Consider the following 12500-nt stretch of genomic DNA (forward strand, 5'->3'; position numbering starts at 1 on the left):
AAAATTATGATTTTTTATGAAATTTACACACATTCAAGTGTTAATAAAAAAGAGTGCATCTATTCTTTCTTTGATATATTGCATATTCAGATATTCTACACAATATTCAGGGCGCTGTGAAAGTTTTGAGATCATATCATGAAATATGATCCAAAATACTGGCGTTGACTGGCAACTTTTGAAAAACGCTGGTGAGGAAAGAGTTAATTATGATTGTCATGACAATTTCAATACTTTGTCAATTTCTACTTTTTATGTCAATTTTGATTTTTAATGTCATAATTATGGCTTGGTGTGTCGATGTCAACTTTTTATTTCATAAATATGATATAATTCACACAATAGGCTATTCTGGGGCCGTGAAACTTGTGTGAAAATTATTTAAAAAGCTGGCGGTGGCCGGAAACTCTTTTACTTGTCATAATTAACAATTTCAATGTTAAATTTTATGTCAATTTCATTCCTTTTTCAATTTCCCCGTATGTCATAATTTGATGTCCTAACTATGATTCAGAGAAGCTGATGGTGTCAGAGGAGCGCTCGCGTGAGACTGAGTTCCAGAAACACTGAGAAACACTGTAACCCGACACACTGATCATGTGATCGCCAGAGGATAAACCTGTTAACCAGACATCGCCGTTCTCAACGCGTGCAGTGTGTTAGATTGAGTGTGTGTTTGATTGAGTGTGTGTTGGATTGAGTGTGTGTGTGGTTGAGTGTGTGTTTGATTGACAGTGTGTTTGGTTGACTGTGTGTTTGATTGACAGTGTGTTTGATTGACAGTGTGTTTGGTTGAGTGTGTGTTTGATTGACAGTGTGTTTGATTGAGTGTGTGTTGGATTGACAGTGTGTTTGATTGAGTGTGTGTTTGATTGACAGTGTGTTTGGTTGAGTGTGTGTTTGATTGACAGTGTGTTTGATTGACAGTGTGTTTGGTTGACTGTGTGTTTGATTGACAGTGTGTTTGATTGACAGTGTGTTTGATTGACAGTGTGTTTGATTGACAGTGTGTTTGATTGACAGTGTGTTTGGATTTACAGTGTGTTTGATCGACAGTGTGTTTGATTGACAGTGTGTTTGATTGACTGTGTGTTTGATTGACTGTGTGTTTGGTTGAGTGTGTGTTTGATTGACAGTGTGTTTGGTTGACTGTGTGTTTGATTGACAGTGTGTTTGGATTGACAGTGTGTTTGATTGACAGTGTGTTTGATTGACAGTGTGTTTGGATTGACAGTGTGTTTGATTGACAGTGTGTTTGATTGACAGTGTGTTTGATTGACAGTGTGTTTGATTGACAGTGTGTTTGATTGACAGTGTGTTTGATTGACAGTGTGTTTGGATTTACAGTGTGTTTGATCGACAGTGTGTTTGATTGACAGTGTGTTTGATTGACTGTGTGTTTGATTGACTGTGTGTTTGGTTGAGTGTGTGTTTGATTGACAGTGTGTTTGGTTGACTGTGTGTTTGATTGACAGTGTGTTTGATTGACAGTGTGTTTGATTGACAGTGTGTTTGGTTGACTGTGTGTTTGATTGACAGTGTGTTTGGTTGACAGTGTGTTTGATTGACAGTGTGTTTGGTTGAGTGTGTGTTTGATTGACAGTGTGTTTGGTTGAGTGTGTGTTTGATTGACAGAGTGTTTGGTTGAGTGTGTGTTTGATTGACAGTGTGTTTGGTTGACTGTGTGTTTGATTGACAGTGTGTTTGATTGACAGTGTGTTTGATTGACAGTGTGTTTGGTTGACTGTGTGTTTGATTGACAGTGTGTTTGATTGACAGTGTGTTTGGATTGACAGTGTGTTTGATTGACAGTGTGTTTGGATTGACAGTGTGTTTGATTGACAGTGTTTTGATTGACTGTGTGTTTGATTGACAGTGTGTTTGATTGACAGTGTGTTTGGATTGACAGTGTGTTTGGATTGACAGTGTGTTGGATTGACAGTGTGTTTGGATTGACAGTGTGTTTGATTGACAGTGTGTTTGGATTGACAGTGTGTTGGATTGACAGTGTGTTGGATTGACAGTGTGTTTGGATTGACAGTGTGTTTGATTGACAGTGTGTTTGATTGACAGTGTGTTTGGATTGACAGTGTGTTTGATTGACAGTGTGTTTGATTGACAGTGTGTTTGATTAACAGTGTGTTTGGATTGACAGTGTGTTGGATTGACAGTGTGTTTGATTGACAGTGTGTTTGATTGACAGTGTGTTGGATTGACAGTGTGTTTGATTGACAGTGTGTTTGATTGACAGTGTGTTGGATTGACAGTGTGTTTGATTGACAGTGTGTTTGATTGACAGTGTGTTTGATTGACAGTGTGTTTGATTGACAGTGTGTTTGGATTGACAGTGTGTTTGATTGACAGTGTGTTTGATTGGCAGTGTGTTTGTATGACAGTGTGTTTGATTGACAGTGTGTTTGATTGACAGTGTGTTTGATTGACAGTGTAGTGTGTTTGATTGACAGTGTGTTTGATTGACAGTGTGTTTGGACTGTCACAGTCGATGTTTTCCCGCTCGCTGATGTCATTTCCTGACCCGACAGGTATATGCAGATCTTACCGTTTTTTTTCAACTGCTTACACACAAAATCCTCACTTGTCACACAAGTTCTGAAATCTGACACTCAAACAGCAGACACACACACCAGATCTGCAAAACCACACACTCATTCTCGGCCTTCGACTCAGTTTTCAATTTCATAAAACACAAAATTCTCTCTGTAACACACACAAATCTAACAGGAAGTCTCTTGATTTCCTTTTTCAAACACAACCTATCAAAACACCACAGTAATTCATCAGAGTGTCACACACACACACACACACACACACACACACTCCTCACGTGTGCAAACACTCTTTACCGAACACACACTGATCATGGCTTTAGAATAGGCCTATAAAAGGTCAAAGGTCGAGTTCTGGGTGTTTCGGACTGTAATACTGTATTCACACCCACAAACGCTTACAGTAAAAAATAGATAGTTTGGTTTCAATCTTGCTTTCGTGTTTACCGTGAATTCTTCAACATCTCTGCCGATTACTTTCACTCTTGTCCAGAAATGAACATCTGAGCTCCTGAAAGAAGAGCTTCAGGTTTTCAATTACTGTGTGTATATGATATATCCAGAGATATAATATTATGGCAAAGGTGTTTGCAACGTAAGACAAATGTGTGCTTTTGAGATGTGTGTGATATTCTGAATGCAGTGCTTCATTTAGCAGGAGACGCGAGGCAATGTGCATTTTGTGTGCAATTCTTGGATTTGTGTGTAAAGTGTGTGTAAGCAGATGAAAAACAGATCTCTCTGAGATCTCTCTGGCGTCGGCTCTGTGGATCATCGGTCTCTGACTCGTGGGTTTGCGTCTGAAGTCGTGTGAGTCTGTGCCGAAAGCAGTCGCACGGAGCGGTCCGGCTCTTTGGTGTCGTGTGTGTGTGAGTGAGTGAGCGCTGGTGTGTGTCGAGCTCAAGCTCACGGTCACCGCTTCTGTTCCCCGAACACAGAAACTGAGAATCTGCAGCATCGGCTCCGAGAGCTCAATCCAGTTATGATTATGAGTTAAAGGAAGAGCAAAGAGAGAGAGAGATCATGGCCTGACGACGGAAGGTTATTGGAGCATACACACTCTCTCACACACACACACACACTCGCGCGCGAGATCTCCGCTATTATAGCCTACTGTTCCTCATATTCATATTCTGTACATCAGAGTCAGGGATCGTTTCGAACATGCGTGGATAAATATGTCTGTCGTATCAAACAACCGCACATCTCAAACCAAAAACAGATATATACAAAAAATACAAATGCCCTAGAATATATCTATATATATTCATATACATATATAGGTTTTTAATCTTTGAATTACAAATCTGAAAATATCATTTCTTATATCTTTAAGAAAAAGAGGTTTTGGGAACCATGCAGTCGCCCCGCGCGAGATCCGTGTCCTCGGGGCGCGTTCCTGAGCTGACCTCTGACCCCTGACCCCTGACCTCTGACCTCTGACCTCAGCCAAACGTCCTGCGCTCAGAGGCGAGGAGAGATGCCCGTGTGCTCCTACACTTTCGACTCGTTCTCCATGTTGGCCAGGTCCCCGTTCCTCTCGCTGGGCTCGTCGAGCTGGCTCAGTTTGCTAGCGACGGACCAGCTGAGCGGCAGGCGGGAGCGCGCGGTCATCTCCGCTAGCTCGCGCGCGCTGCAGCTGGGAGTGCTGGTCTCGTAGATCTCGTGGAAACTGTTGTAGTCCACCTCGTAGAAGCCGTCCTCCAGCGTCAGGACCGGCGTGAAGCGATAGCCCCACTTTATCTCACTCGACACGTACGAGCTGCGCGCCTGACACGTCATTCCTGAGGGAACACACACACACACACACACACACAGGAGCAGGTGAGGAACCATCTGAGGATCTTAAAGGGATATTTCACCCAATATTCATAGATAGATGCACTATTATGAGGGACAGATGCACTTTTATGGACTTCAAAGCAGAAACGCTCATTCACTGCCATTATAAAGCTTGGAAGACCCAGGACATGTTTATTATAACTCGTCTGAAAGAAGAGTGTCATACACACCTAGGATGACGTGAGGGAGAGTAAATCATGGGCTAATTTTAATTTTTCGGTGAACTATCCCTTTAAAGGAGTAGTTCACTTCAGAATTAAAATGTCCTGATGATTTACTCTCCCTCACGTCATCCAAGATGCTCATGTCTTTCTTTCTTCAGTGGAAAAGAAAAGAAGGTTTTTGAGGAACACACTCCAGGGTTTCTCCATATAGTGACTTCAATGGGGTCCAACGGGTCGAAGGTCCAGATGTGAGTTTCAGTGCAGCTTCAAAGTCTCGACACGATCCAGCCGAGGAATAAGAGTCTGATCTAGACAAACCAGCGGACATTTATAACAAAATACACATTTATATACTTTTAACCACTAATGCTGGTCTTGCTCGAGCTGTGATGCGACACACATTACATCATCAGGGTGAAAGGTCACGCGGGACGTAGGAGGAAGAACCGACCCAGTGTTTACAAAGAGAAAGTGCAAAGACTGAGTCAAACGCCATTTACAAAAAAAAAAAGTAAAACAACGATGTTGGACGATATATAACATATATGTTACGTGACCGCGTGACCTTTCACCCTGATGATGTAATGTGTGTCGCATCACAGCTCGAGCAAGACCAGCATTAGTGGTTCCAGCATTAAAACGACTCCTTTAAAGCTCCACATGAAACCACTGCGATGCCGTCAGTCCTGGTGAACTGAAGCTCTGAGACTCTCCTCTGGTCTGGAGACTGCACACACACAGAGCTGAGGCCGTCTGCTGGCCAGAGCGAGGAACAGCAGCATACACACATATATCCTGTCATAAAAATAAATTTAGTGATCTAGGTAAACAAGGTCCGTCTTTCAGCATCATGTCAGCCTGAAGACTAAATATTACAATGCAAACAACATTAATGTAAAATACTGTACTGTATAAAATACTGTACTCTACTGTAAATTCTCAGAAAATACAGTTTAATGTGGTTCTATAGAGAACTCTAGGGTTCTGGACTCGATTTTAAAGAACGATCTATATAATGAGAAATGTCTTGAATGATTGCATAATATTTCATGTTTAATGGGTTATTTCAGTTTTTTCTACTGATAGTATGTTTACAAGCTGTTTAATTACTCAAATTTAAATGAATTAAATCTAAATCCATAAAGTGATCCCATGATGGAACTCCTGAAGTTCTCTATGTGACAGCAGATTCCCAGCAGAACCTGTTGTTCTGTGAGTGTGTGTCAAGAGTCCGTCGCCTAGATCAATGACATGAAGCTTCAGACCGAACAACAGTGTGTGTCCGTGCTGACAGCCTCTTCACACACACACACACACACACACGTGTTCAGAACGCTAAACCAGTCGAGCGTCCGCTGCGGGGGTTCAAAGGTCACCGTCTCCAGTCACTGCGAGAGTGTCACATCTGTGAGCGCTCAGAAACACACACACACACACACACACACTTATATAACGTGTGTCTCAGAGTCAGCGCAGGAGCTTCATCACGTCGTGTTTCATGAGCTCCTCTGCATTAGACTCCCTTCAGCGCATTATCATGAACACACACACACACACACACACACACTCCGTCAGCGAGAGCCGCTGGTTTGTTTGATACACAGTTCGCTAGAGAAGTTTCATTCTTCTGCTGTGAGATAAAGTTTAAGCCAAATCCCTCCGTCCTGCGCTGGTGCCACAGGTGTGTGTTCAGTGTTATCAGCAGACAACAGCCAGAGCTCACACACACACACTCACACGCACACACACACACACACACACACACTCACAAACCCTCACAGCGGCCTTGTGATGAGCTCACACAAGTCAAGTCAAGTCAAGTCACCTTTATTTATATAGCGCTTTTTACAATACAGATTGTATCAAAGCGCTTCACAGTGATAACATGAAAACAATATAACAAAAACAATATAACAATATAACAAAGTTTGTTTCTAAAAGAAATTGCGTCAACGTCCACCTTAAGTAAGGCAGATCAATAATATTATTGAATATTAAATGTTAAATGTCCCCAACTAAGCAAGCCAAAAGCCAAGGCAACAGTGGCAAGGAACCAAAACTCCATCAGGTGACAGAATGGAGAAAAAAACCTTGGGAGAAACCAGACTCATACACACAGACACACACACTCACACGCACACACACACACATACACACGGACACACAGACACACACACACAAACTCACTGCGGCCTTGTGATGAGCTCACACACAGACACACGCACACACGCACACACACACACACACGCACACACACACACACACACACACACACACACACACACACACACACACACACACACACACACACACACACACACACACACACACTCACTCACACACAAAGAGCAGCTGCAGAAGCTGCACGACGAGCCGAACACACACTGATAAGAACTCGTCCCTGTCGACACGTGTCTTGTGATGACATGCTCATGCGTGTTCTCTCGTCACCATGGCAACAGGTCAGCTGTGAACATGCTCACACACACTCACACACGCTCACACACGCTCACACAGCGGTCCCTGTTCCCCGGTCTTGCCCTGAGCGCCCTCGACCCGACACACTGAAGCCTCGCGGCGCCCCGACACGAGCGCTACGCAGCAGGATGCTCACACTGGTGCTGGTTGAGGAGAGAAGCCCTGATATGACTGTAAAGCGCTTTGGGTGCACAGTAGTACATATGAAAGCGCTATATAAATGCCTAATTTATTCATTCATTCATTCAGCAGCCTGCGAGCGCCGACACCGATCCTGGAGACCACACTCCACTCGCTCTCCTTCCAGGAGATACGACACACCGATCCTGGAGAACACACTCCACTCGCTCTCCTTCCAGGAGATACGACACACCGATCCTGGAGAACACACTCCACTCGCTCTCCTTCCAGGAGATACGACACACCGATCCTGGAGAACACACTCCACTCGCTCTCCTTCCAGGAGATACGACACACCGATCCTGGAGAACACACTCCACTCGCTCTCCTTCCAGGAGATACGACACACCGATCCTGGAGAACACACTCCACTCGCTCTCCGTTCAGGAGATACGACACACCGATCCTGGAGACCACACTCCACTCGCTCTCCTTCCAGGAGATACGACACACCGATCCTGGAGAACACACTCCACTCGCTCTCCTTCCAGGAGATACGACACACCGATCCTGGAGAACACACTCCACACGCTCTCCTTCCAGGAGATACGACACACCGATCCTGGAGAACACACTCCACACGCTCTCCTTCCAGGAGATACGACACACCGATCCTGGAGAACACACTCCACACGCTCTCCTTCCAGGAGATACGACACACCGATCCTGGAGAACACACTCCACACTCTCTCCTTCCAGGAGATACGACACACCGATCCTGGAGAACACACTCCACTCGCTCTCCTTCCAGGAGATACGACACACCGATCCTGGAGAACACACTCCACTCGCTCTCCTTCCAGGAGATACGACACACCGATCCTGGAGAACACACTCCACACGCTCTCCTTCCAGGAGATACGACACACCGATCCTGGAGAACACACTCCAATCGCTCTCCTTCCAGGAGATACGACACCGATCCTAGAGAACACACTCCACTCGCTCTCCTTCCAGGAGATACGACACACCGATCCTGGAGAACACACTCCACTAGCTCTCCTTCCAGGAGATACGACACACCGATCCTGTAGAACACACTCCACTCGCTCTCCTTCAAGGAGATACGACACCGATCCTGGAGAACACACTCCACTCGCTCTCCTTCCAGGAGATACGACACACCGATCCTGGAGAACACACTCCACTCGCTCTCCTTCCAGGAGATACGACACACCGATCCTAGAGAACACACTCCACTCGCTCTCCTTCCAGGAGATACGACACACCGATCCTGGAAAACACACACCACACGCTCTCCTTCCAGGAGATACGACACACCGATCCTGGAGAACACACTCCACTCGCTCTCCTTCCAGGAGATACGACACCGATCCTAGAGAACACACTCCACTCGCTCTCCTTCCAGGAGATACGACACACCGATCCTGGAGAACACACTCCACTCGCTCTCCTTCCAGGAGATACGACACACCGATCCTGGAGAACACACTCCACTCGCTTTCCTTTCAGGAGATACGACACACCGATCCTGGAAAACACACTCCACTCGCTCTCCTTTCAGGAGATACGACACACCGATCCTGGAAAACACACTCCACTCGCTCTCCTTTCAGGAGATACGACACACCGATCCTGGAGAACACACTCCACTCGCTCTCCTTTCAGGAGATACGACACACCGATCCTGGAGAACACACTCCACTCGCTCTCCTTCCAGGAGATACGACACCGATCCTGGAGAACACACTCCACTCGCTCTCCTTCCAGGAGATACGACACACCGATCCTGGAAAACACACTCCACTCGCTCTCCTTCCAGGAGATACGACACACCGATCCTGGAGAACACACTCCACACGCTCTCCTTCCAGGAGATACGACACACCGATCCTGGAGAGCACACTCCACACGCTCTCCTTCCAGGAGATACGACACACCGATCCTGGAGAACACACTCCACTCGCTCTCCTTCCAGGAGATACGACACACCGATCCTGGAGAACACACTCCACTCGCTCTCCTTCCAGGAGATACGACACACCGATCCTGGAGAACACACTCCACTCGCTCTCCTTCCAGGAGATACGACACACCGATCCTGGAGAACACACTCCACTCGCTCTCCTTTCAGGAGATACGACACACCGATCCTGGAAAACACACTCCACTCGCTCTCTTTCCAGGAGATACGACATACTGATCCTAGAGAACACACTCCACTCGCTCTCCTTCCAGGAGATACGACACACCGATCCTGGAGAACACACTCCACACGCTCTCCTTCCAGGAGATACGACACACCGATCCTGGAGAACACACTCCACTCGCTCTCCTTTCAGGAGATACGACACACCGATCCTGGAGAACACACTCCACTCGCTCTCCTTTCAGGTGATACGACACACCGATCCTGGAGAACACACTCCACTCGCTCTCCTTCCAGGAGATACGACACCGATCCTGGAGAACACACTCCACTCGCTCTCCTTCCAGGAGATACGACACACCGATCCTGGAAAACACACTCCACTCGCTCTCCTTCCAGGAGATACGACACACCGATCCTGGAGAACACACTCCACACGCTCTCCTTCCAGGAGATACGACACACCGATCCTGGAGAGCACACTCCACACGCTCTCCTTCCAGGAGATACGACACACCGATCCTGGAGAACACACTCCACTCGCTCTCCTTCCAGGAGATACGACACACCGATCCTGGAGAACACACTCCACTCGCTCTCCTTCCAGGAGATACGACACACCGATCCTGGAGAACACACTCCACTCGCTTTCCTTTCAGGAGATACGACACACCGATCCTGGAAAACACACTCCACTCGCTCTCCTTTCAGGAGATACGACACACCGATCCTGGAAAACACACTCCACTCGCTCTCCTTTCAGGAGATACGACACACCGATCCTGGAGAACACACTCCACTCGCTCTCCTTTCAGGAGATACGACACACCGATCCTGGAGAACACACTCCACTCGCTCTCCTTCCAGGAGATACGACACCGATCCTGGAGAACACACTCCACTCGCTCTCCTTCCAGGAGATACGACACACCGATCCTGGAAAACACACTCCACTCGCTCTCCTTCCAGGAGATACGACACACCGATCCTGGAGAACACACTCCACACGCTCTCCTTCCAGGAGATACGACACACCGATCCTGGAGAGCACACTCCACACGCTCTCCTTCCAGGAGATACGACACACCGATCCTGGAGAACACACTCCACTCGCTCTCCTTCCAGGAGATACGACACACCGATCCTGGAGAACACACTCCACTCGCTCTCCTTCCAGGAGATACGACACACCGATCCTGGAGAACACACTCCACTCGCTCTCCTTCCAGGAGATACGACACACCGATCCTGGAGAACACACTCCACTCGCTCTCCTTTCAGGAGATACGACACACCGATCCTGGAAAACACACTCCACTCGCTCTCTTTCCAGGAGATACGACATACTGATCCTAGAGAACACACTCCACTCGCTCTCCTTCCAGGAGAAACGACACACCGATCCTGGAGAACACACTCCACACGCTCTCCTTCCAGGAGATACGACATACCGATCCTAGAGAACACACTCCACTCGCTCTCCGTTCAGGAGATACGACACACCGATCCTGGAGAACACACTCCACACACTCTCTCCAGAAGATACGACACACCGATCCTGGAGAACACACTCCACACACTCTCTCCAGGAGATACGACACACCGATCCTGGAGAACACACTCCACTCGCTCTCCTTCCAGGAGATACGACACACCGATCCTGGAGAACACACTCCACTCGCTCTCCTTTCAGGAGATAGATACGACATACCGATCCTAGAGAACACACTCCACTCGCTCTCCTTCCAGGAGATACGACACACCGATCCTGTAGAACACACTCCACACACTCTCTCCAGAAGATACGACACACCGATCCTGGAGAACACACTCCACACACTCTCTCCAGGAGATACGACACACCGATCCTGGAGAACACACTCCACTCGCTCTCCTTCCAGGAGATACGACACACCGATCCTGGAGAACACACTCCACTCGCTCTCCTTCCAGGAGATACGACACACCGATCCTGGAGAACACACTCCACTCGCTCTCCTTCCAGGAGATACGACACACCGATCCTGGAGAACACACTCCACACACTCTCTCCAGAAGAAACGACACACCGATCCTGGAGAACACACTCCACACACTCTCTCCAGGAGATACGACACACCGATCCTGGAGAACACACTCCACTCGCTCTCCTTCCAGGAGATACGACACACCGATCCTGGAGAACACACTCCACACACTCTCTCCAGAAGATACGACACACCGATCCTGGAGAACACACTCCACACACTCTCTCCAGGAGATACGACACACCGATCCTGGAGAACACACTCCACACACTCTCCAGGAAATACGTCTGAAGTGCACACACACTGTATATGCTGGATGGAGTGTGTGTGTGTGTTGTTCCTCACTGATGCAGTGTGCGCTCATGCTGTTTCATATTCAACAGAAGGAACTGAGAATCAATAATGACGGCTCAGTCGCGTGCAACCATCATAATAACACTAGTAATCATAATAACAGTAATACTCCGGCGGCGCCGTTTAGATAACGCTCTTATATAATGTCAGTGGGTTTTCCACCGTCTCCATGGCAACCACACTCACATTCCTCAAAATAGCAGCACAGTGGCAGCGAAAGCGAACGCACTGCTTCTTTTGCCTAGTTGTAGAAGATCATCCATTTCAGCAGCATTAATGAGTGTGTGTGTGTGTGTGTGGCTGTGTGTGTGTGTGTGTGTGTGAGTGTGTGTGAGTGTGTGTGTGTGTGTGTGTGTCTGTGTGTGTGTGTGTCTGTGTGTGTGTGTGTGTGTGTCTGTGTCTGTGTGTGTGTGTCTGTGTGTGTGTGTGTGTCTGTGTGTGTGTGTGTGTGTGAGAATGTGTGTGTGTGTCTGTGTGTGTGTGTGTGTGTGTGTGTGTGTGTGTCTGTGTGTGTGTGTGAGAATGTGTGTGTGTGTCTGTGTGTGTGTGTGTGTGTGTGTGTGTGTGTGTGTGTGTGTGTGTGTGTGTGTGTGTGTCTGTGTGTGTGTGTGTGTGTGTGTGTGTGTGTGGCCTGGTAAACCCTACGTTATGGGGACAAAATGTCCCCACAAGGATGGCAATATCCGAAATCCTTGTTCGTGTGGGGACATTTTTTGGTCCCCATGAGGAAATCAGCTTATAAATCATACTAAGTGATGTTGTTTGAAAATGTAAAAAT

General features: G+C 47.2%; 1 protein-coding gene across 2 annotated transcripts in view; it reads right to left on the minus strand.

The window, feature by feature from the left end:
- Positions 1-3997: 3997 nt before the first annotated feature.
- kcnj6 (potassium inwardly rectifying channel subfamily J member 6) overlaps positions 3998-12500 on the minus strand; it is a 48016-nt gene continuing 39513 nt past the window's right edge. For both annotated transcript variants that reach the window (XM_056239010.1, XM_056239011.1), the window contains exon 3: positions 3998-4351. In XM_056239010.1, coding sequence (XP_056094985.1) covers positions 4062-4351 — 290 coding nt within the window. In that variant the 3' untranslated portion in view covers positions 3998-4061. The remainder of the gene's footprint in view (positions 4352-12500) is intronic.

This window comes from Rhinichthys klamathensis, unplaced genomic scaffold (assembly GCF_029890125.1).
Source record: "Rhinichthys klamathensis goyatoka isolate OS25496 unplaced genomic scaffold, OSU_Roscu_1.1 h1tg000550l_1, whole genome shotgun sequence".
NCBI lineage: Eukaryota > Metazoa > Chordata > Actinopteri > Cypriniformes > Leuciscidae > Rhinichthys > Rhinichthys klamathensis.